This window comes from Malania oleifera, chromosome 9 (genome assembly GCF_029873635.1).
Source record: "Malania oleifera isolate guangnan ecotype guangnan chromosome 9, ASM2987363v1, whole genome shotgun sequence".
Lineage (NCBI taxonomy): Eukaryota > Viridiplantae > Streptophyta > Magnoliopsida > Santalales > Ximeniaceae > Malania > Malania oleifera.
The window spans coordinates 90,689,255-90,715,419 of record NC_080425.1 but is presented as its reverse complement, the minus strand read 5'-3'; the positions used below and the strand labels follow the sequence as shown (position 1 = coordinate 90,715,419).

The 26,165-nt window shown below is 37.7% G+C and overlaps 1 protein-coding gene across 5 annotated transcripts in view; it reads left to right on the top strand.

The window, feature by feature from the left end:
- The window catches only part of LOC131165103 (transcription factor TGA2.2-like), a 46,250-nt gene extending 20,618 nt beyond the window's left edge, over window positions 1-25,632 (top strand). For all 5 annotated transcript variants that reach the window (XM_058122799.1, XM_058122796.1, XM_058122797.1 and 2 more), the window contains 5 exons: window positions 5,548-5,625; window positions 5,725-5,776; window positions 22,284-22,555; window positions 23,895-24,143; window positions 25,157-25,632. In XM_058122799.1, the coding sequence (XP_057978782.1) occupies window positions 5,548-5,625; window positions 5,725-5,776; window positions 22,284-22,555; window positions 23,895-24,143; window positions 25,157-25,303 (798 nt within the window). In that variant the 3' untranslated portion in view covers window positions 25,304-25,632. The remainder of the gene's footprint in view (window positions 1-5,547; window positions 5,626-5,724; window positions 5,777-22,283; window positions 22,556-23,894; window positions 24,144-25,156) is intronic.
- The last annotated feature ends 533 nt before the right edge of the window (window positions 25,633-26,165 follow it).

Sequence of the window (26,165 nt, the reverse complement as noted above, 5' to 3'; positions counted from 1 at the left end):
CATACCTTAACTCTGGTTCCTACTGAACAGGTGCGGGTATCTCTGGCACATCTGCTTCTCTAATTCCCAAGAAGCTTCCTCTACTGCATGGTTGCGCCACAGAACTTTTACCAATGGTATGCTTTTCGTACGTAGCTCTTGCTCTTTTTGATCCAAAATCTGCACTGGCACTTCCTTATAAGTCAAGACATCACTAAGTTCCAGTGCCTCATATCTGATCACATGGGAGGGATCTGAGACGTATTTTCTCAGCATAGAAATGTGAAATACGTCATGAATTCTGGATAAGCCTGGTGGTAAAGCTAACCTGTAGGCAACTAGATCCACTTTTTCAAGAATCTCGAATGGTCCAATATACCTAGGACTCAACTTACCCTTTCTCCCAAATCTTATAACTCCTTTCAATGGTGCCACCCTCAGAAACATGTGATTCCCCTATGTCAAACTCTAGCTCTCGTTGACGAGTATTTGCATAACTTTTCTGCTGACTCTGTGCTGCTCTGATCTTGTCTTTGATGAGTCTGACTTTATCCTGAGTCTACTGTATCAGCTCTAGCTCCAATATCCGTCTTTCCCCAATCTCATCCCAGTACAATGGGGATCGACATCTTCTACCATATAATGCCTCAAATGGTGCCATTCCAATACTGACCTGATAGCTGTTATTATATGCAAATTCAACTAGTGACATAAACCATATCCAACTGCCTCCAAAATATAACATTGAATTTGACCGGTTGGTTTTGAAAATAAAGCCGGTTTACCGAACCGAGGCCCGGAAAACCTAAAATCGCCGTAACTCGATATCTAAAAGTTATTTCAACATTTCAATTGATTCATATTGTATAAATCACTGTATTAACATAACCCCCTTACCAGCATGTGAGACGGAGTCTGAAACGACCCGGAACTCAAGCCCTAACTTTCTGAACCCAGAACCTAAACGGTTCAAAACAACGACACGAAAACCCCGAAACCTAATACTCGAAGAACAACTTTTCAGTATAATCTCGTATACTACAGATCTATCGGACCAAAAGCAAAAACCGACCCTTACCTCGATTTTCATGAAAAACTCGGAAATCTCCAAAATGAAATTATGATCTGTAGAACCTGTAGAGATTCCTTCCTTGATCCACGTAGCAACGTCGGATCGTCGATTCCGGCAACACACGACCCAGAAATCTTAGAGAGAGAGAGAGAGAGAGAGAGTAAGAGTTTATAAAGAAAAACCTAACTTAACCTTTAAGTAATCAAAATAAATATCTCCTCCAAGATGTTTATATGTAAATATCTTAAAATATCTTCTTTCAAAATATCTTCTCCAAAATATCTCCTCCAAAATATCTTTTATTTATTTATTTATTTATTTTACATATATATATATATATATTTTAATCGGGTTACTACAACAGGAGCAAAAGGGGGTAGCACTGGAGGTCTCCGCTGGTATACCATGCCTGGCTCCAACCTTTCAACGTGAGTACTAGGAGCACTAAAAGTGTCGTCAAAAGAAGGCAAGAAAGCAACGGAAGACTCCGGTGAGGAAGACATAGGAAAGAACCATTGATTATCAAAAAAGAGCACATTTCTTGAAACACGAACCCAATTAGAGTTTGGATCATAGCATAAATAACCCTTTTGTGTGACACTATATCCCAAGAAGGCACAACGGATGGATTGGGTAGAAGCAGAAAGCTTGTTTCTGTCCGGTGGGGGAAGATGCCTAAAGCATACACACCCAAAAAATGTGAAGATTTGTATTGGTAGGATTGTGATGATAAAGCCTGAAATATGGAGACTCGAAATCCAAAACTTGTGAAGGAAGTCTATTTATAAGAAATGTTGCTGTGGTAAGTGCTTCTACCCAAAACGTAGGAGGAACCGAAGACTCAATGAGCATGGTCCGGACAACATCTAAAAGATGACGATTCTTTCGTTCAGCTACTCCATTTTGTTGTGGTGTATATTGACAAGAACGTTGAGAGATAATACCTTTAGATTGCATGAAAGATTGGAACTCGTGAAACATATATTCCCCACCCGAGTTGGACCGAAGAATTTTAACAGCAGCTGAAAATTGAGTGTCAACAAGAGCTAAGAACAATTTGAACATATGAAAAACTTCTGATTTGTGCCGCAAGAAATACACCTATGTATATCTGCTGTAGTCATCGATGAAAGTCAAAAAATATTTGTATTGGGCATGAGAAATAGTAGGACCAATACCCCAGACATCACTATGAATGATCTCAAAACTGTGGGTGGCTCTATTTCCTTCGGAAGGAAAGGGTAAAGTCTTACTTTTGCCTAGTTCACAAGTTGCGCAATCAGGAAACATAGTGGAAGAAGAATGCTCTTTATTATTCAATAGACCATTTCAACAAATAAGATAGAACCCTGGAATTTGGATGACCAAGGCGCTTATGCCAGACTTCATTTGACACTCTAGACTTATTACAAAGTAAAGACAGTACAGAGAAAGAAGGTAAGCTTCATGGAACAGGTAGTTGTAGAGAAAAGAGCTATGAACTGCCCTGACATCTGATCCTGCACAACACAACCACCATGAGTAAAATGTACATCATAATTTTGATCCACAAGCTGGCTAACAAAAACTAAACTCACAGAGAGATTAGGTGTTACAAGAACATCCTTAAAGGAAGAAGATACATCACCAACTGCCACATTGGGTAGAGCACTACCATTGGCTGTTTGAATATGTTAAGAGCCACAATATTCTCTGACATTACTTAAACCATGGAGAAATTAGTCATATGATTAGAAGCACCTGAGTCTAAGATCCAAGAGGGAGATGAAGAACCAGTACCTTGAAGACCCAATGCTGAAAATGCAACCACAATAATTTCTTGCACTGTTTCTCTTGTTAGAAAGGGTGCTGGAGGCTGTAAAGCAACAGCAGAAGTTGCAGCAGTAGCAGCAGGCATAGCTGGCTGTAAGTCACCAGTAAAAACAGCACGATAGACCTTGTTGGAGCGTGAAGGACGAATAGTACAGTCCTTAATAATGTGCCCTGGCTGCTTGCAGTAATTACAAAATTTCTGAGGACAGTTAGGGGCAATATGGCCATAGCAACTATAGCACTGTGTGGTGCTCATGTCACGACCGTTCCCCTTGACATGAGCAGCAAAGGCAACTGAGACAGTATTACAAGCAAAACGAGACTGCTCCATAATATTCTGAGTATTGAGGCATTGTTCCTCACGCAAGAGTTCTCCAAAAGAGGCCCCCCAAAGTCGGAACAGGATCTCTATTTACTAGAGAGGCACAAATAGATTCAAAGTCATACCTCAATTTCATTAGAAATTTGTCTCTTTGGCTGGTTTTGTGTACGTGTTGTGCTGTCGCCAATCCTGCCTCCAATTCTTCTTCAGAGACCGTGGCTGTAACAAGGTCGGAATAATCATTCCACAAACTCAGAAAACCAGAGTAGTAGTCTTGAACTGATAGATCCCCTTGAGTATAGTTAACAATGGCCAACTCAAGCTGGAAGCGCCTAGCATTGTTGTCTTGGTTATAGTCTTGCTTGAGATAATTCCACATAGCCTTTGCAGACCTATGAGGACGCCGAGAAAGAATCAAATGTGGCTCCGTAGAACCAAGAATCCAGGACATGATTTGATTATATTTGGCATCCCAAGCTGCCTTGTCGGCCACAGACCGTTCCGCTGTAGACCCCTTTTGCTGCTGCCATCTATATGTCCCCACAGCTCTTTACCCTTGAGAAAGGTCTCCGATTGAAACTCCCAAGCAGCATTATTTTTGCCAGTGAATCTGACACAAACATTATCTGACTTCTCCATAAGTACTGAGGCTATGACTGAGATTTCTTAGAGAATGGCTCTGATACCATGTTAGATTATCACTTTACCTAATAGTTTAAGCTTTTAGGTAAAGTGGTAATCTAACACTTTTGGGGTTTTTGGGGGTCTTTCTTGGAGGTTTTCTCATCCTCATTCCATTGTAGTTTTTCTCTTTAATAGACTTGTTTTTTTATCCAAAAAAAAAAATGGGAGCTTTTGTCAAATCTATTAAAGACAGGGTTTATTAAGGGAGAAGGAAAAGAATACAAGAAAAAATAAATGCAAAATACAACACCCAGAGCACAAGGCTCCATGCCATCAAGTGTTCTGGTGAGAGCATGATACATGCAGCCTTACCTCCTCATTTGGAGAGTTCGTTTCAATCATATGAATTGTTTCCATGACTCGAACCCTGTGATCTTCAGGTTTGAGTGTAACACTGTTAAGGACTCGAGGTTCACCCTCAGTTGAAAAGAATACAATAAAGATGAGGGCAAAAATTTTCTAGTAATGAAAAGTACTATGAGATTAATAATGTATCAAGAAGACTCCATTTTAAACCCCCTAGTCATATAGTTAATGTAGCCCCTTATGCCCCCACCCCCCCCCTCTCTACCAACTTTATTTCGTAGTCTGAATTTTTGCCAAGTTGCAGATTTTAATCTCCTAGCTTCCAGTAACAGCAAATGTTAGCCTATTCTTGTCAATAGCTACTATCATCCACTTTGTCCAGTTCACTTTTATGTGGAATTTTTTCTTCATAAAAAAAAAATTGATTCCCTTCCAGTTCAACTGTTGGAATTTCATAAATATGAGATCTCATTTAGAAGAGAGTGCTCATCATGGATGTTGTAACTTATGCAGCAATAATATCTTTCTGGAACTCTAGTAAAATCGCTTTTCTCTGGTCCATTGGCATGTCTCTTATCCTATGCACCATCATCAACTGCTCTTTAACTTTTCTTGGAAGAAATACTTGCTGTACTATACTCAAATATTTTGCAATAGACACTCACTTTTAGCTCGAAATCGATGTTACTGGAAGACTTTGGCATTCTGATATTGGTTTTTTTAGTTGTTCTCTTTTGATTTGTTATTCTTGGAGGACTCCTTGAACTTCTTATTCACAATCTCTTTTTTTTTCAATAGATCTTACCCTTTCACTTGAAAAGAAAATTTGAAAAAAGAGCCATTTTTCAAGGAATGGCAAGATGTTTTCTGAGTTTTCAAAATGGGATTTTTTGGGTCGCCCTTATGGGGGATAGGGATGGGGTTTGTGCTCATCTAGAATGTCACTGACAAATTGTGACTTGAGAGTGACCTGCAAAATGTAATGGTTCCATCATTTCCAATTTGTTTTCTTGTTTCTGCAAAAAAAAAAAAAAAAAAAAAACTACTTGTAAGGTTGCCATTTCAAAACAAAGCAAACAGGCCCTAAAAATTAGATTCCAGATGTGGGGAGGAAAGACAGCATAATTTGCGCTCTAGTTCTGTATCCTGGATGTGTTTGTGCTCATGTCTGAAATGTCTTTGGCACAGCTGTGGATCTTTCTTCTGTTGTTGTTTCTGTGTTACTTCTTGTGAGCTTTTCATTATTCTATCTCAGTTCATAAGATATATGTAAATGAATTTACTAAACAATGCCCTTATGTGGCCAAATTTGTTTCTTATTTGCATGGTTGCTTATATTGCATGTGTTTACTGTACTTTGATTTCCCTCCAGGCCTATGTCCAGCAGCTAGAGAGTAGCCGATTGAAGCTGACCCAACTAGAGCAGGAGCTTCAGCGAGCACGACAGCAGGTTAGATTTTGTTAATTGTTTTGGCGATCTTCTGTTTGAGCATTCAGTTTTTGAGTTGTGTATAACTTGTACCCCTATCATATTTCCCTGTCCTTGTAGGGAATCTTCATTTCAAGCTCCGGTGACCAAGCCCATTCAATGAGTGGAAATGGTATTCTGAATTTCTTCTATTCTATTTTTCTTTCTTTCATGAAGCCTTAGTTTTTAGTGTCTTAGGAAGTAAGGTAGACCAGTTCCTTGTAGTTTTTGAATGACATTTGTAATAACCTATTTTTTCTTTTCCTTCATTTGGTAACTGTTACATATCCACTTTACCTAAAATCTTAAGCTATTTGGTAATGTATATCAAGCTTTAACACTCCCCTGCATGTGCAGCCTGACAGCATGTGGAGAGATAAACATAAGATAAATAACACCCATGATAGGGAACACAATAATTTTTTTAAACACCACAATAAATGCAGGCAACAAGACTAGAACCAACTCTGATATGGACCCATTATAAATAACACAAGATTAATTACACCCATGATAGGGACCTCCTGGTAACCAGCTCTGATACCATGTTAGATAACTGCTTTACCTAAAAGCTTAAGCTATTAAGTTGTGGGCCAACAATGTGTATCAAGCTTTAATAGTAATGTACTAGCAGTAGGAAGTGGAGGGTTCTCTGAAAATTAAAATTTCTAGGTGTTATTTTGCATTATTGCAAATGAGTTTCCACCATTTATCCAAGTATGATAGGAAAGCATTTAACGATAGTCTATTACATGGTGTTAAGTTAGTGATGCATATCACAGAATTTGCTGGGGGAACTCCTTTGACATGAATCTGGGAGAGGAAAAATTTTAATGGCCTTTCGATCAGCTGAACACATTCTGGTATGACCTTATGATAAAGTGGATAACCCATGACTGGCATTACTGAGTTTCAGTTTTCTATATTCTGCTGCAGTTTATGATTATCAATAAGGGGAGATTTATTGTCTTGAGATGTTCAGTGATCAAGGGGGTTTTCATTTGGTCCATATCCCAAATAATCCCCAATGGCATGGATGCATCTTCTGGCGGGAATAGTTTTCAGGACCGTAGTAGGGGATTTGGCATGTCTGTATTGCTGCATTTGTGAGTCGGCTGATAACAGGAAAGTTGGAGAGGTAATGGAGTGAGCAGGAGAATTTTTCGGTGACTGGTCTTTCCAAAAGATGGTCACAATGCAATTCTCAGTAGGCAATTGGCTTCCTAGAATTCTTTGCTTTCAAGTGAATTTCTGAATTATGGAAAGCCTAAGGGCCGATTTAGTTGTGGAAAACATTTTTTCATTTTTCATATTTTAGTTTTCTAAAGAATTGTAAAATTTTAAATTATTTTTATAATTTTCAAGATTTGTATTAATAATGTAGAAAACAAAGAGTTTGTTTAAATGCTCAAAACAAATTTCCATTTTTTATTTCTAGATTTCAAAATTATTACAAAAAAACAACTTGCTTTTCAATTTTTTAAAAATTATATAAGGTAATATTTGAGCTCATGGATTTTGGGGCTTGAATTTGGATTTGTGGATTTAGAAAAAACTTTACATAATCAACCCAAATTAAAGTCCAAGATCTGAATTTTATGCTTCCATATGCAATGTAAGAGTTAGAAATCTAGAAAAATAGTAAAAAGACGTTTTCCAAGTTTTCTATATAAATTTGGAAAATTGGAAAATAAGGAAACATTTTTGTAATTATTTGAAAAGCTAGAAATGGGAAATAAATTTATTTTGACAAGCAAATGTTTGCAAAACTGTTTATTGTTGTTCATTTATTTCATACAACAACAACAACAAAACCAAGCCTTAGTCCCACTAAGTGGGGTCGGCTATATGAATCATTTTCTGCCAATTTATGCGATCATGGACCATTTCTTTTGATAGATTCGAAGACATTAAATCCTTACTCACTATCTCCTCCCAAGTTATTTTAGGCCTACCCCTACCCCTTCTACTGCCCCCTACAGTAACTAAGTCACTCTTCCTCACAGGTGCACCATAAGGCCTACGTTGCAATTGTCCATACCATCTGAGTCGTCCTTCCCTTATCTTATCCTCTATAGGAGCTACACCTAACTTACCACGAATATGTTCATTCCTTAATTTATATTTTAATGTTATACCACTCATCCATCTAAGCATCCTCATCTCGGCAACTTTTACTTTTTGGATATTATGTTTCTTCGTCGCCCAACATTTTGATCCATATAGCATAGCTGGTCTTATAGCTGTCCTATAAAACTTCCCTTTCAATTTTAAGGGTATTCTACGATCACATAGAACACTTGAAGAACTTCTCCATTTTACCCAACCTGCTTTAACTCTATGCATTACATCATCTTCAATTTCTCCTTTAGCTTGCATAATAGATCCAAGGTATCAAAATCTACAAGTACTATTTATTTCTTCATCATCAAGTTTAACTTTGTCTCCAATATTCCTCCTATCATTACTAAAATTACATTTCATATATTATGTTTTATTTCTACTTATCTTAAAGCCTCTAGATTCCAAAGCTTCTCTCCATAATTCTAACTCAGCCTCTACTCCATCCCTAGTTTCGTCAATTAATACAATATCATCTGCAAACAACATACACCATGGAACCTCCTTTTGAATACTCTTAGTCAATTGGTCCATCACTAAAGTAAAAAGATAAGGACTCAAAGCAGATCCTTGATGTACACCTATGGTAATTGGAAATTTTATAGTTTCTTCATCTATAGTCTTTACACTAGTCATTACTCCATCGTACATATCCTTAATGACATCGGTATACCTACAACATACACCCTTTTTTCTAAAACCGACCATAGAACTTCCCTAGGTATCCTATCATATGCTTTCTCAAGGTCAATAAATATCATATGCAAGTCCCTCTTCTTTTCCCTAAACTTTTCCATTAATCTTCTTAAAAGATAAATATCTTCTGTAGATCTCGCAGGCATAAAACCAAATTGATTTTCTGAGATCTTCGTTTCTAACCTTAATCTTTGTTCAACTATTCTTTCCCATAGTTTCATCGTATGACTCATAAGTTTAATTCCACGATAGTTATTACAATTTTGAATATCTCCTTTATTTTTGTATATAGGTATTAAAGTGCTTTTCCTCCATTCATCTGGCATTTTCTTAGTTTTTACAATTGTATTAAATAAATTAGTTAACCATATAATTCCGTTATCACCCAAGCATTTCCAAACTTCAATTGGGATGTTATCTGGTCCCATAGCTTTCCCATTTTTCATCTTTTTTAGTGCAAACTTAACTTCGTTAACTCTAATTTTTCGAATAAATCTTATATTTTTAGTCTTTTCCTCATTTGACAATTCTAAATTTAAGCCTCCTATTTGGTTTTCGTTAAACAACTTACTAAAATAACTTCGCCATCTTTCTTTAATATCTTCGTTCTTAACCAAGACAATATCATCCTTACTTTTTATACATCTTACATTTCCTAAGTCCTTGTTCTTCCTTTCTCTAGCTTTAGCAAGTTTAAATATATCTCTTTCTCCTTCTTTTGTACCTAATCTATCATACAAACTATTAAATGATCTATATTTAGCTTCACTAACGGCCCTTTTTGCATCTTTTCTTGCCTCCTTATATTTTTTAAAGTTATCGTTGTTTCTACATTTTTACCACGTTTTATACCAAATTCTTTTTGTCTTTATGCTTTTTTGTACATCTTTATCCCACTACCAACTTTCTTTGCTATTTGAGAATCTCCCCCTTGATTCGCCTAAAATCTCTTTTGCTATCTTTTTAATAGAGCTAGCTAATTTATTCCAAAGAGTATTTGAATCTATCCCATCCTCTAAGGTCCAATCCCCATCTTTGATCATTTTATCTTTAAATTTTATTATATTTTATTATATTAGCTAACTTTTTTGTAATTTTTTTTTTTAAAAACTAAAATGGAAAATGAAAACTGTTTTCCACAACTAAACAGGCCCAAAATTTCTTGATCTGTTTAAATTAGTGTTGCTCCAGTGCATCAATGGCTGTTTTTTGGCTACCCTACTATTTGAAATCTGATAATGGTTGGAAAGGAAAGAATTCAGAATGGAAAGGAGCTGTTGTATAGGTGTGATTCCTGGCTTAATCTTTGTTTAGGGATAAGTCTTACTCAGGTTTAAGTTTCAAACAAGCAACTTTGGGCCTAGCCTTCTTCTTCTTCTTCTTCTTCCCTCCTTTTTTTGTTTGGAGGGGGAGGGGTTGGTTTGGATTTAAGGTTTTCAAAAAAATTGGGCCCAAAGGTTTATTACTTAAGCCCGGTGCGAATGGCTTTACTGCAGAGCATTTGGTTCATAATGAGTTCTTAAATGACACACCTGTGCTATGTAATAGTTAGAAAAGCTGGATAAGCCAGAGATCACCCCTGAACTGTCACATTTGCGAACCTCATGAATCCTGAGTTGAATAGGCCAAGGATCTCTTCTAGGCAGGGGTGTTGGAGTAGTTGTATGATTGCATGGCATCCCTCAAATGGTAGAAGCTTTATTTCTCACCTTTTATGTTAGGGGAGAACTATAGAAGGGGGAAAGAGAATATAAACTTCTTTACTGCACCAGGGTCTGCATATTCAAGATTTTTCTTAACCAAGAGCTAGCTTATGGAACATATAATTTTTTTGATCAGTGAAGAGAAATTTATGTTAGCAAGGCATCAAGGGGATGCCAACCCGTGGTACAAAATGTCAACCACTCTGCAGAGTGTCACAAACATAAAGGATTACATTATGATCCTTAACAATTTGCCCACTAAGCCAGCTGGAAACAACAGCAATCCACTGGTCTTTGCAAGTATGAAGCGGAGTAGTTGCATCTCTGAAGGTTCTCTTATTTCTTTCTTTCCAAGCACATCAAAAGATGGCGAGAGGGATGAGAATCCAAGCTTTTCGCCCCTCCTTGGTTGCTCTGATGCCTTTCCAAGTCCAAATCTCCCCTCCAACTGAATCTTCTGTAACCACAACTGTCCAGTCAAGGATAGAACCAAATTCCACAAGTTCCTTGTACAGGGGCAGTGAAGAAGATTGTGTTCAACTGATTCTGCATAAGCCACACAAAGTAAACACCTATTTTTGATTGTAAGCCCTCTTTTTTTGCAGATTGTCAAGGGTGAAAATATTTCCATTTGTGGATTCCCAAACAAAAAAAGCAACCTTTGAAGGGGCTGCTGTCCTCCAAATGTGAATCCGAGGGGAGTTGTTGCAATTTGTTTCCATCGATGACAGATTCTTGTAGAAAGATTTAATAGTGAAACCACCATTTTTGTCCAAAGTTCGTTTTGGTTTGTTGGGGATGTTTCGGTAACTAAAATTATAAAGAATTCTGTAGAAGTCAGAGAGTGCATGAAGTCCCCATTCTGCCACATTCCTAGTAAAAGGAATATTCCAGAAAATTCCTTGATCAGTGATTTGGAGATGATGACTGATAAGGGTATTTTTGTCACAAGTCAAGCTGTAGATGCAAGGTAAGGCAGCTCTAAGATTACCGTTCTGACACCACACATCATGCCAGAAGCAAACATTTTCCCCATTTGCTACTTGAAATGTCACAAATTGGAAGAAATCATCTCATCTTTTCCTGATGAATTTGCAAACTCCCACTCCATAGGGTCCCCTACTATTGTGTGTTGTCCAACCATTATGCTCAAGCCCGTATTTGAAACAGTAATATCCCTCCAAAAGTGGTCTTTTTCCTTCATGAACCTCCATAACCACTTCCTGAGGAGGGCTTTATGGAAAGTGAGGAGGGATTTCAGCCCCAAACCTCCCGAACAAATGGGTTGTCCAACCACTCCCCATCTAGCAAGGTGATATTTAAACTCCTGTAAGCTTCTCTGAATTCTCTCCAAACTCTAGTGACTGAGGCTTGCAAGGAAAGGAGGGACATGAAATAAATTGGAAGATTCATGAAGTGCCCTTGATGAGGGTGAGTCTTCCTCATTTTGATAAGAAATTTCTTTTCAATTCTGCCAATCTCCTTTCAAACTTCTCAATAATAGGGTGCTTCATTATCTTTGAATTTGGCTCTGATGGGGAGGCTGAGGTAATTAATGGGAAAGGATCTCATCTTGCAACCCAGAATACCAGCGAGAAAGGTCCCCCTGTGTTTACTGCAATTGGAATAAGCTCACTTTTACGAAGGTTCACTTTCAGGCATAAGACAGCTTCAAACCCTAACAAAATGCATGAGGGGTTGAGGATACGGAGGGGATCATCTTTGCAAAAAATAATAGTATCGTCTGCCAAAAGGAGATGATAAACTTCTGTAAGCCTTCCATTTCTTCCCACCTTGAGACCTCTAAAGATCCCTCCGTCAGTAGTTTCATTAGCATGAGGCTAAGCACCTCCAAAACCAGCTTAAGGAACAGATATCGATGTGGAAGACCTCAACTTCAATAATTTGCCCGCAAGAGGATCATCAAAGGTTAAAGGAAGAGATAGAAAGCTGACTAGAGATTTTTTGTATGCATGTATGCGTGTGAGGGGGGTGGTGGTGGTGTTTGTATCTCTATTTCAATTGAGGTGATAGCTTGCAGAAGTGGTCAACAAATGGGAATGAGATCAAATCCTGCTGAAGTGGGTGTCCCTCTAGAGATCATCTTCTGCATACATTTTCAAATAACATGTGTCTACAATGATCAAATGGCTAGTGATAAATGCTATTATTTTAATAATATAATGCTGATGATATGGTTTATCACCAACCATTTGATCATTATTCTGACATTTCATACAGTTAGGTATGCAGAAGGCAGTCATATTCACAGTTTACCTAGGTGAGAATTCTTTGCCGAGTCAATCAGTTCTGGGTCAAAGAGCTTCAACAGAGTAGGAATCAAAGAAATGATGGTTCAGCAGGACTTTTTTCATCTGGAGAAAGACGATCAGAGGGCTTGTGGGAGCTCTGAAATGGATCAGTTGGTATTTTTTATAGCAAAGAATTTGTGAAATGGGTTGATTTTGCAGTGATGTGAATGGATGGCCATATTGTTTCTGGTAAGAAGTTGCCTAACTCAATGAATCAGCGGGCTGATTCCATCTTGACTGGGGTGATGGAGGATGACTTGTATAGTTTTTTTGAAGTGGAGGGGGTCTGCTTTTAGATAAATTCTTGGAAGAAGTTGCCTGTGAGGATCACGTAGCACTGGATTACAGTTGGAAATCTGACAGTTGGAATATGAATTCTGGGTTGCAGGGTGAGGTTTGTACTGCAATATTTTCGAGCAGCGAAGTGAAGATGTGTTAGTTCCTTTACAAGAAGGAGAAATGGAAAGGGAATTTGAAGCACCTTCAGGAGTTGCTGATAATATGCTTGGTTGGTGCTCATTGTTTAAGGGAATTTGCTTTGCAGAATGTTGCCTTTGCTGAGGAGGGGAACTTAGGTGTTGTTCCTTCTCCAATGGGAATTGTATCGATGCTGTGAATTCTGATATCATACCTTCTGTTGCAAAAGAATGTGCTAAGAATTAAAGATAAACTTTTCATAGAGCGGAGTGATGGGCATTAATCTGAGTGGTAGGACTGAGAGAAGTTTAAGGTCTGGCAGGCTGTGCTTTTTAGACTTTCCGCTTTCCTATCTTGGTCTACCTCTTCCACCACTCCCCCTGCGGGCCAAAGCACAATAAGGATCGAACATTCCGGTTTGGGTTAATGCACCCTGGATATTCAGAATATTTAAACATATTGTAAGAAAAATTGCAAATTGAGTTTTGCTTGAACCATGAAGGTAGAACCGTAGAACAGAGATGAAATTACTGCCACAAGACTGCAGCAAAGGCTGCAATGGTGAGAAGAGAGGACTTCCTGCTGCTCTGAAGTGTGTGACACAGAGAAGAGGCTCACCTGGGAGGGTGGGAGTGAATTGACTTTTCAGCCCCCATTTTTCATTTCTTACTAGTAGTGGAATGCCAAACATCCTCTCTTGAAAGTTGTACATCTGGAAATTATTAATTTTAATTTTTTAATGTTAATTTTTATATTTAAAGTGTCCAACAAATCTGTTTATTTTGTAGTTAAAATAATTGAGACACTAGTTTCATTAAAAGAAATAAGTTTATTTACCAGTTAATTATTCTTCATTTGAGAATAATAGTGATGTACTTACATTTCTCTCTTTGATTTATTTTTCAAATGTAGAATTGTAAAAAAAAAAAATTATAATTGTTAGGTTAGTACATCTTTTTTTTTTTTTAAACATAGATATGAAAATGATTGGTAATAAGTAAATAATTGAAACATATTGGGGTCCAAAGTAGTGTTCAAGCATACCATGATCCAAAATGGCATACTAAGCCTATCCTTGAGAATTTCGTACTGCCTAAGTGGTGTGATAAGACCATAGAGTTTAATTGTAGAGAAATTGGTAAAGTTGAGCACTCTGGAGGTATCTCCTCCAAATTAGCCAAAGGCTATGAATTATGTTATTTGCTTGGCAGGGAACCTACTCCTATTAGGAATGTTAAATATCCCAATCCAAGTCTGTAATGAACTCAATCCTAATTGATTTTTCTAACACATTAAATAAAAAATTCAACATTAAATAGGATCCTAATTGATTTGGGATTCATAACACATTAATTAGAAGTCCTAATTGATTTGGGAGTCATAACATTAAATTGAAATCTCAATTGATTTGGGAATCCTAACACATTAATTAGAAATCCCAATTGATTTGGGAATCCTAGCATTCCTGCCTCATTTAAATCAACCTTGTCCTCAAGTCTGAGCAACAATAAACTCGGGAATCTCTCTTTCAAGGATTGATAGATTTCCTAAGTTGCATCATGAGCTGGTAAGTGAAGCCAATGAACTAATAACTTTTGTGATGTCTCAACTTCTACGTTTGATCGCTTGGCGATCTAGAATTGCTTGTGGCTTTGAATGTAGGTAAGGTTAGAAAATGCATTCATGGGACATTGGAAGATCGAACGTGCATTGAGGCATAACCAATAACTCGTAATGACCATCCTGAGTTCTAAATGCAATCTTTTGAATGTCATCCTCATGTACTTGAATCTGGTGATATCCTGATCAAGTCGAGTTTGGTGAATTGCTGGGCACCTGCCAACTCATCTAACAATTCGTCCACAATAGGAATAATCCTTCATAGAGTTCTTGTTAGTTGTTTGATTATCAACATGCATTTGCCAAGAGCCATCCTTTTTCTTTACCAATAAGACAAAATAAGAATATGGATTGACACATGGTTGAATCTGGTGATAGCCCGATCTCAAGTCGAGTTTGGTGAATTGTTGGGCACTTGCCAACTCTTCTAACAATTCATCCACAATAGGAATAAGATACTTATCCTTCACAGAGTTCTTGTTAGTAGTTCGATAATCAACACACATTTGCCGAGAGCCATCCTTTTTCTTTACCAATAAGACAAAATAAGAATATGGATTGACACATGGTTGAATCATGCTGAAACCTAACATTTCTTTTACTATGTTATTATATATATATAAACATTAGTATGGACACTACTTGGCAATAAAGGAGTGAGGTGATCAAGTGCTCGTTGAGGTGGCAATCTCTATGGTTCCACAAATAGGTCATAAAATTTTGAATGAGAGATTCTAGCCCTTGATCCTAGTCAGATTGATTTTGTAACTCCTTTGGTGCTTGAAGTTGTACCAGACAGCCATGTCGCTCCTTTTTGAGGATCGTCTCCATGCAATGGCTTGAAATTGTAGTGACATTACCATAATGTTTGCCTTTAAGAGTCACTCTCTGGCCGTGTATGACGAACTTTGTTTAGAAAAATTCCAAGCTATATTACTTCAAGTCCTTAACCTTTCAATACCCAAAACCTTTTCTTAGTCTTCTAGTGGCAGCAAAAAGAAATCAACATGCAACCCATGCTTTTGCATAGTAAGTTTCACCTTTGGATGCTTGCTCTGACATGTCTAGGTCCTTTTATTTGCGGCCTTGATATCAAACTTTTCACATTGCGTCATAGGATAGGCTAGCCGTTTAACTATTTTAGTGTCCATGAAATTATTAGTGCTATTTGTATCAATTAAGATAATAACATGTTGACATTTTAGAAATCCATTAATTTTTATGAGTGGAGGATTATACCCAATTAAAGCATGAACTAAAGAAGTGATAGATTCATCGTTATCATCATATTCCATGCCTTCCTAATCTGAATAACCAGAGTCATCCTTGACCTCTATTGGCTCCCCCACCGGTTAAATCATCAAGAGTCATCCCTTTTTGCAGTGGTGCCCTCTATGCCACTTCTCATCACAATGGCAGCATAAGTCCTTTGTCATTCACTCTTTAAGTTCCTCTTGACTCAATCGTTTGGCAAGAGGATTGCAAGGAGCGGGTCGTGTGATTGTGCTGTCAACATTCTGCTTGCTAATGGTCTTGCTGGAGTGATGTTGTTCTTCTCCCAACTTCTTTTTTTACTAACCATGCAAAAGAAATTGCAATGGTCATAGTTTGTGGCCGACACACTTGGACCTCACGCTGAAGGTCAGGTAGAAGACCTTCATTAAAAGTACCGATGAGTTAGCTTTCATTCCAATCTTTAGTCCCGCTCGATAGTTGCTCAAATTGTGTCTAGTACTCCAAGAAAGTGCTAGTTTGGCGTATTTTTGGCGAGATCTCCATCAATATTCTCATATCCAATGGGCCTAAATTGGACAAGTAATCCAGAAACAAATTTTGCCTATGAAAGCATTCCATAACGAGCTTTAAACCAATTATACTGTTGAATAGCATCACATTCAGACTAATGGCAGCAATATGAACTTTAGATGCTTTTGAAGTGCGGTGGAAGCGAAAGTATTTTTCAGCCCTAGAAACCCAACTAGTAGGGTTAGTCCTGTCCCACTGAGGAAATTCCATTTTCATATGAGAAGGATCATGATCGCGCTCTCCTTGGTAACCTCCTTCACGGATATATGGCTGCTCCCTAAGATTAGCTGATGTAGAGGCATCATCTTCTCTCTCTTTATAGGAAGATGTAATGAGTAGTTTAGAGAGCAATGCCTGAATCTCTTCAAATTGAGGCTTAAACATATTGCTAAGTTCAGCCTTTAACCTGAGTTTTATCCTAGAGAAATTGGGATTGTAAGGATGAAAATAGAAAGAAAAAATAGGGTTAATCACTTCGAGGGGATCTGCTTCCAAATTAGCCAAAGGCTATAAATTATGTTATTTCTTGAATCATAGAGACCCGTAGGGTTACATATATATAGAGGATAGGGAGCCTTACTCTAATTGGGAATGTAAAATATCCCAACCTAAATTCTTAATGGACTCAATCCTAATTGATTTGGGAATCCTAACTCATTGAATAAAAATCCCAACATTAAATAGAATCTCAATTGATTTGGGAATCATGACACATTAATTGGAATTCCCAATTGATGAATCATAACCCATTGAATAAAGATCCCAACATTAAATAGAATCCCAATCGATTTGGGAATCATTACACATTAAATAAAAATCCCCTCATTAAATAAAAATCCCAACATTAAATAGAATCCCAATTGATTTGGGAATTGTAACAAATTACTTAGAATTCCCAATTGATTTAGGTATCATAACTGTTAGAATACCACTTGACCTTAAAACTTAAGCTGTTAGGTTGTGGGCCAACAATTTATATCTAGCCTCAACACTCCCCCACACGTGCAACCCAATAGCACATGGAGAAGTAAACACATGATAAATAACACCCATGATAGGGAATACAACAATTTTTTAAACACCGTACAATAAACGTGGGCAAGAAGACTAGAACCCAAGACCTCTTGGTAACTAGCTTTGATACCATCTTAGAATACCACTTTACCAAACTGCTTAAGCTGTTAGGTTGTGGGCCAACAATGTATATCAAGCCTTAACAATAACATTAAATAGAAATCCCAATTAATTTGGGAATCCTAACATAGTGTACCTTATACTCATATCTGTACCACAACCTGAAATGCACCGCATTCCAGATAACTATGCTGTGACCTATTGGGACCTTGTGATTGAGAGGGTAGGTAGAAGGTTGGAGGGGTAGAAGAGGGTGTACTTGCATTTGGGAGGTTGTATTATCATCGGTGCGCCCCTTTCCAACATGCCCATTTATTTCTTATATCTTCTTAGAGTGCCCGTAAGTGTCTCTAGGGTTTTTGAGAGGTTGATGCGTGACTTCCTTTGGTTTTGGGGAGAGCAAGAGAGATCACTTTGTTAGTTGAGAGGCTGTTAGAAGACCCAAATCCAAAGGGGGCCTAGGCCTTGTCAATGTGGTTTGTAGAAACATCTCTCTACTTGGAAAATGGTTGGAGGTTCCACAAAGAGGTATTCCCTTTGGCTCAAGGTGATAGAAAGTAAATATGGGGTTCATCAGAAAGCATGGAACACTAGAGGAAGTGGCATTGTTTCTTATGCAAGCCTTTTGAGGTTTGCTTCCAAGGTTGCTTGTTTGTTCTTTGCCCCACTTGTTTTACAGTGGGTAATGACAACCAGGTTTGTGCTTGGGAGGATGCTTGGGCTGGTGAGAGATCGTTGAAGTTGATGCTTGATGGTGCCTCATCTTTTTAAGATTTTCATTCTTCACAATACAACTATCAAGGAGTTTTTTGTTCCTCCAAGTAGGGGTGATGAGTGCTTTTTTTTGGTTGGGGGGGGGGGGGGGGGGGGGGAGGGGGATCTTGAGGTCTCTCTCCACTAGTTTTATTTTTCCTTCACCTCTTAAAAACTCCTTCCTCTAACCATTTCCTTGGAGCCACATCATTTGGAAGGCGACGGTTCCTTTTAAGATTTTGACATTCATTTGGAATGTATCTCTCTATAGGCTAGTACGGATAACTTGTTGCAATGCATAAGACCTTATAAGGTCCTCAGTCTTGACACATGCACCATGCACCACGAGTCCAATGAACAAAGGCACACATTTTCCTTCACTTTTGAGTGGCAAACTATCCTTGGAGTGCTATTTTTAGTCAAGCTTGGGTGGCTCCTTGGGTCATGGCAGATTTTCTGCAAGTGAGATATTGGGTTCTGGCAAACCAGAAAGGGAAGAGCTTTATGGAGGTGCATGGTTTTTATTAACTTGTCAACCCTTTGGATTGAGAGGAAAGAACCTGCAAGGATTACGCAACCTCTCCTAGTTCGTTATGGTGGATAGAGACGTATAATTGTGTTCCTGGCCTCTTTTTGGTGTTTTTCTCTTCTTTTTTTTGGAAAAAAAAGAAGGGGGGTGGGGGGCTTGACCTGCGAAGGGATTGGTGGACTGCTCTATTGTTATTGATTGTAACTTTTCTTTTTGTTTCTTAGGAGGACATGTTGTTCTCCTCTTCTCGTACTTTTTTTCTATAAATATATATATTCTTTCTTTTCTACAAAAGAATGTGCTAAAGATTCTTTGAGGGGCTCCAAAACCAATGCAAGTATTTTAGCTGTTTGCAAGCATTGCATTGAAATTTTTAAATCACCTAGTTGGCAATAGGGAAAAATTGAAGGGTGGGGAGTCATAGCCATAGAATCATTAGGAGGTGGGGAAGACATGAGATCTTGACAGGATTGGTAATTAGTCCTTCAGGGCCATTACTTAGGATTTTGGTCACCCTTAGGACCTATTAGGGAAGGCAAAATGTGTTAAAAAAATTCTCTTGCTCTTCTCTTGACATTGTTCTCTTGCAAGAAAGCAAACTCAAATATGTTGGTGGTTAGGTCATAAAACGTATTTGGGCTAAGGTTTAAGGAGTAGGAATTCCTTTTTTTCCTTTGGGGGGGGGGGGGGGGGGGATGGTAGCAGTTTAGTTATTCAGTATTCCAGTTTGGGCTTCTAATCTGATAGCTTGGTAGGGTCCTGCTTGCTTTGTGCCTCGTAGTAATCAATGTGAGGGGTTAGTGGTGGTTTACCCCTGTCTATGATCCTTTTAGGTTTATTCTTAGTTACTTCGTGAATGCAAGCATTTTCTTATTCAACTCCTCCACCTAACTTCAATGCCTTTCCTCCTAAGCACCCTATCCAAGAATTCCCAACTAACTCAATTGTAAGCCTTCTCAAAGTCTAATTTAAACACAATGCCACTCTTCTACCTGTAATGAGCATCCTCCACTACCTCTTGGCAACCAAGATAGCATCCACAGTCTGCCTTCCTTACAGAAATGCACTTTGAGCAAGAGAAATAGTGGGAAGCATATTAGTAGCAATTATTTTCTGGGAACATTATTCCATTTTGTCATGCATTTTTTTTCCTTTTTCCTTATCAATTACCCCTCTCCCCACTGCTGCAGGCAGGTAATACCCTTGTGTTTTTGGGTGGGGAGGAGTTCGCCCCCCACTTGAAGGGCTGCTTGCCCTGTTTTATTGATTCCTTTTCTTAAATAAACTGGTTTCTTTGGGGAAAAATTGTTTTCCCATTGCTGCACATCCTTCTGAAGGAATTAACCAATTTTTTACGTCAATCTGAATTGGAAGTTTTCATAATGGTGATGTAAATGGATGCTGTTGTTAAGAGGTTGTTTATCTTCCCTTTGAAGTTGAATAATTTTGTTCGATTTCCATAAGAATAAGGACAAGTGAAGGGTATATTTGGAATGCACAACTTCTCTATTTAACTTGGGAAACATATTAAGAATGAACAATCTAAGAGCTCACCCCCAAGTTGTAAAAGCGGACTAGAAAATTACAAAGGCAATGGTAATGGGATTAAACCCATGCATTTTTGCTTCAATAAGAGGTAAAATGGCGATTCTCTAGCATGTTAGGGGAAGGAAGAATATTCTATTATAGGGATGAGTACTACATTGTTAGTTTCAAGAGTTTCAACCATTTCCTTTGTAAATATAATCTAAAGCTCTACAGCATTTAGTGCAATATATGCATGTTAATACGAAAGCTTGTCTTACAAGTGTTAATAATTATTTTTTATAGAAAATTTTTTTGTTTATTTTTGATTTTGATTACAGTAGAAGAAAATTTATTTACGGGAAATAAAGAGATGATAATACTATTGCTACAATTACAAATAAATGGTAATAACAAGGTGATTAAAAGTTAGTATGGGGTGCATCGGAATGGGTGGGACTCTGTAGGAAATGGTTTTGTTTCTCATGCCAGCCTCTGAAAGTTTGTGTCTTACGTTGCTAGAATTTTCTTCCTTTCACCTGGTTCAAAGAGGGCAATGGCAAACATGGTTCATTTCTGGGAGCATCCTTGGGTGGTAGGGGGGTCGTTGGAGTTGTTTTGGTGCATCACTTGTTTAAAATTTTTTTTCTTCACAATGCGTCTATTAGTGTTTTTTTTTTGTCGTCCTAGTATTTCTGCTTTCAGGAATCTCAATGAAAGATAGGTTATTGTTTATCATGCCAGCCTCTGGAAGTTTGTCTTACGTTGCTAGTATTTTCTTCCTTTCACCTGGTTCAAAGAGGGCAATGGCAAACATGGTTCATTTCTGGGAGCATCCTTGGGTGGTAGAGTGTTCGTTGGAGTTGTTTTGGTGCATCACTTGTTTAAAATTTTTTCTCTTCACAATGCATCTATTAGTGTTTTTTTTTTCGTCCTAGTATTTCTGCTTTTTCAGGAATCTCAATGAAAGATAGGTTATTGAACTTGCCACTTAATACCTTGAAACATTAGGAGGGGAGATTAGAGGGTGTGGGAGGGTGATTCATCAAGTCTTTTTTCCACAAAATATTTTTTATATATCTTCTCAAATCTCCCACGCCTTTTTTTTATTACTTGGAGCCACATTGTTTGGAAGGCTAGAGTCCCATTCAAGGTTCGGACCTTTATTTGGACTGTGAGTTTGATTAGATTAACATGCATGATTTGCTGCAGAGCGGAAGGCCTTACAAGACTCAGTCTTGATGTGTGTGATGGCCGCAGTCCAAAGAAATGGGTGCTCACTTCTTCCTGCATAGCAAGGTTGCTACCCATCTCTCAAGTGCCCTGTCTTCTTCTTTTTGGTGAAGCCTGGGTCCTCAGGCTGTGGCCAACTTTTTGCCCGAGAGATGTTGGGGTTTTAGAAAGAGTAGGAAAGGAGAAGCTGTGGCTTCGTGCTGTGGTTGCTATTTGTGGGCATTATGGATTGAAAGAAATGTGAAAATTTTCAATGATCGCATAACCTTCCTGGTTTTGTTGTGGGATAGAGCAATGTGTTTGGCCTCTCTATGTGTCTTTTCCTTTCAGGTTTTTTGGGCCTATCTTGCTAGGTATTGGCAGGCAGCACTTATGTAATTTCTCTGGTTGTTCTTCATTTTATTCTTGGGAGGATATCTTGTTCTCCCCTCATTGTACTATTGGTTTGTTGTTCATATATAATTCTTATCTTATCAAAAAAAGAAAAAAAGAAAAAAAATAATGATTGATAGGCTGCTTGATGCTGGTTATTAATAATGTAGACTGAAAAATGAAAATGACGTGATATCCTAAAATCATAAGAACGATCTCCTGCATGACTGGGAACTTTGTAAATTCTCAATAAAAAAATGGATCCATATGAAAATAACCATATCTGTAATTCTATTTGCTGCTTTCTAAATTGCATTGCAAGTGCTTGGCGTGCACGTTAATTGTCTGAAGCTGTGCACCATAGCTTTTGGTCATCATTGCACAGTGATAATTATCTTGTTTTCTGCAATCACTTTGCAGGTGCTATGGCATTTGATGTAGAATATGCACGGTGGCTGGATGAGCAAAATCGCCAAATTAATGAGCTCAGGTCGGCAGTCAACTCTCATGCAAGCGATGCCGAACTTCGTATTATTGTTGATGGTATTATGGCACACTATGACGAAATATTCCGGCTGAAGGGCATTGCAGCCAAGGCTGATGTTTTCCATCTATTGTCGGGCATGTGGAAAACACCTGCTGAGAGGTGTTTTTTGTGGCTTGGTGGCTTCCGTTCATCTGAGCTTTTGAAGGTAAGGTTATAACTTATTGATGGTTTCCATTATAGGAGGTATATCTGGAAAATGCAATGGAATGAAAAGCATTCTGTGATTGAGCATCAATGAAGTCCTTCAAAGGGAATAGGTGGAATGTGCCTTTTAATACATCTAAATTCATGCAGAATTGTTTGCATATATTACTACCTCATTATTGTGTATAATAATAATAATAAATAAATAAATAAGAGTAACAAATTTTAAACACCCCATGGTCATTCCAATATCTTTCATGATATTTTCCTTGCCACAAAAGAAATTATATTATCCACCTGGGTTTCACTTATGATATGTTTAATTTTTTCAATTGGATCTTTTGCAGCTGTTTTTCTTAAGGGAAAAATGATAAAAATATACTTTCCAGTCTCTTTGAAGTCCTTTACCAATTACAACAACAAGAACAACAAAAAATAAGCCTCGAGTCCCACTAGGTAGTGTCAGCTACATGAATCCTGGTCTTCCATTCTGCATGATCCAGGCAACATCCTCTAACAAATGGAGGCTGTCAAATCCTTATCTATGATCGCACTCCATGTTATTCAAGGTCTACTACCCTTTCTCCTGCCTGTAACAGTAACTAGCTCGCTCCTTTTGACTGCCACATTATTTGTCCCACATTGCATGTGCCTAAAATCATGTTACCTGCTCTGCCCTTCTTATCTTATATAGGTGCTGTGACTTATGACAAGTGTGTTCATTCCTTAATTTATGAAGTTCTTGACCAATTGCAATAAAAAAATGTTTTTGACCAATTGTCCAGGGTTGAATTCATTGGTGTGGATGCTTAACTTGAATTTTTTAGTTACTGTATTTTCAGTACTTTTTTGAGTGATGTTTAATTTTTCTTATTTGGATCTTCTACAGATCTTATTATAAAGAAAAAAATTACAGGTGTTTTTTTCCCAGTCACATCTGTCTTGAGCTTTTTGTTGGTCGTCTTCTTTTTGCCTCAATTTTAATTCATGGGTTTTTTTTTGAACTTCTATCTGTGTTTTAGATTTCGGTTTTGAAGTTTTTGTGTTGTCTTTACATCGGATTTGCTTCCGTGCAGGCATCAAAGTTGCCTTTGGTGTGTCCCAATGTTCAATCAGAACTCTGTATTTAAGATATTATTATTTGCATGAAAACTCAACCATAGTATGGATATGCTTTTTGCATTACTATTGTTGTGCTTGCATACCTATTTCAACTTCCAATTAAAAAGCTTCATATTTCTGCTTCTGTTCATCCTCAAGGAAAGTAGTGAAAATAATGATTATGTGCTGTTTTATGCATAGTCCACACTCACTTCAGATTTGAACTGCTTTGGTTGCAGCTCCTTGCAAATCAGTTGGAGCCTTTAACAGAGCAGCAGATGGTAGGCATCAGCAACTTACAACAATCTTCACAGCAGGCAGAAGATGCATTGTCCCAGGGAATGGAGGCATTGCAGCAGTCTCTGGCTGAGACATTGTCTACTGGTTCTCTTGGCTCCTCAGGTTCATCTGGGAATGTGGCTAACTATATGGGTCAAATGGCAATGGCCATGGGAAAGCTAGGCACCCTTGAGGGCTTTATTCGTCAGGTAATATGCATGCACAAAAATTTCTATTATAGTTATCTTTGTTTGTAATAAAATATTTTGAATTTCTGTATTATCATCTACAATGACAATAGCAAGAATACAGATTTTGCCCTAGTTTTGGATTAGCTCCGTAATATGCATGCATATTTTATATTTTCACTACAACTGGGAAATAAAGGAAGAGGGTTCTTTGAGGTAGCTGATAACCAGTATAAAATTTTGTGAGGTGACTATGCTGTGGGTATATGTTATGATGTAATTTTTCAATTGTCCTTGGAAATAAAATGAAGTCCTTGAATATCATTAGCAATCTTGACATACATGAAAAATGGATGATATTTTTTAAAGGTTTTTTAATGTGAAATGTGATGTACAGCTGAAGATTGAAATGAAATCCTGTGTTATTGAGACTTAAGATGAAAAATTTGACCTACAGACATTTTTTGTTGAAACTAAAAGGAAGTCCTTAAAAATATTGCTGTAATACCTCGCATTCATGGGAAATGGATAAGATTTCTTAAAATCTTATAATTTTGAATATGGTGGACAGTGCAGAACTTTGAAGTTATTGAGATTTTTATAAAATATAATACCTAGTGATGATTCATAAATTTGTCGGTGTTATTTGCAGTCTCCTGAGGTTGTGTTGATTTAGTTCTACATTCTCTCTTGTTTTAATCAAATGGTACCAAATTGGTTTTCCTGTTACGACTGTGCAGACACTAGGTATTACATGTGTGTGTATATAAGAACTAATCCAAGTGGGTTAAAATGAAGTTTGTTAGAAGAGAGAAAAAGGAGGGGGGAGGGGGAGGTTGAAAGGAAAAGAGCTCCCACTTTTCTTTTGTGGGATGATATTAAAATTTTTTGAAGTATTTGTGTAATTGATCTGAGTAATTTTTTTGTTAGTGTTGTTTTTCACCTTCTTTCTCATCTATCACGCATGCACAAGAACACATACACACACACTGGTACTCAACCCTCACTGTTTTTTTCTCTGTAATAAATGTTAGGCTGACAATCTGCGACAACAAACACTGCAACAAATGCACCGTATATTAACAACCCGACAGTCTGCTCGAGCACTTCTTGCAATACATGACTATTTCTCCCGTCTTCGAGCTCTTAGTTCCCTCTGGCTTGCTCGCCCAAGAGAATGAAGAATTATGCATCTTCACTTGGATTGGTTTGATAGGATTATGGGTTGGTTCAAAGGGATTTCCTTGACGGCCAAATTACTTTGGTTATCAAGTGCATGTGGTACTTGGCCTCTTGTCATCACTACTTTTTCCATTTCCTTTTCCTTACATCTTCATTGTATGTTGTATTTTCAGGTTCTTTGTATCTTACTAATACTAGTCTTGTAGACTCTACATTGGTTATAAATCATTAGTCATAGAATATGTTTATTTGTCTTCAGGTCTATTGTGAGCAATAATTTGCATGTATTTGTGTTTATTATTAATAATTTATTACCATTGAATGTCTACAACTTTGCAATTAAGATTTTATACATGAATGCGGAGGATGGAGAACAAGATCCGATTTAGAGGTTTATATGTTCCGTTATAAATATAGTTTATCACATTGATACTTCATTAGCCACTCTTTTTGGTTTGGCGGACAGACAACCTGGTGATGAATGAATTGAACCCAGTACAGTGACTTTGGCTGGAAGGCTTGCCCATCGAAATGCCTTCATTCCTCAAGCATAGTGGGGAAAATATTCGTATTTTTAGTTTTGGAACCGTGCAGTAGCTATTCCTGTATATTCGGAAATGGAAATCAAACACGCAGTATAAGTTTGTGCAGCTCTGCTTGTTTGCTTGGAGTTTAGCAATCAGTGCATTATTGTTCGTGTTTTGTATTCCACCTGCTAAGAAGTCCGTGAAAAAAAGTTTAGGAAAAAAATTTCAGATGGAAGGTTGGAAGCAGGAAATGTTCACACATGTGCGCGCACACATATTTAAGGGTGTGGGTGTGGGTGTTTATATATATGCAAAGACTAGTAATATTTGCAGA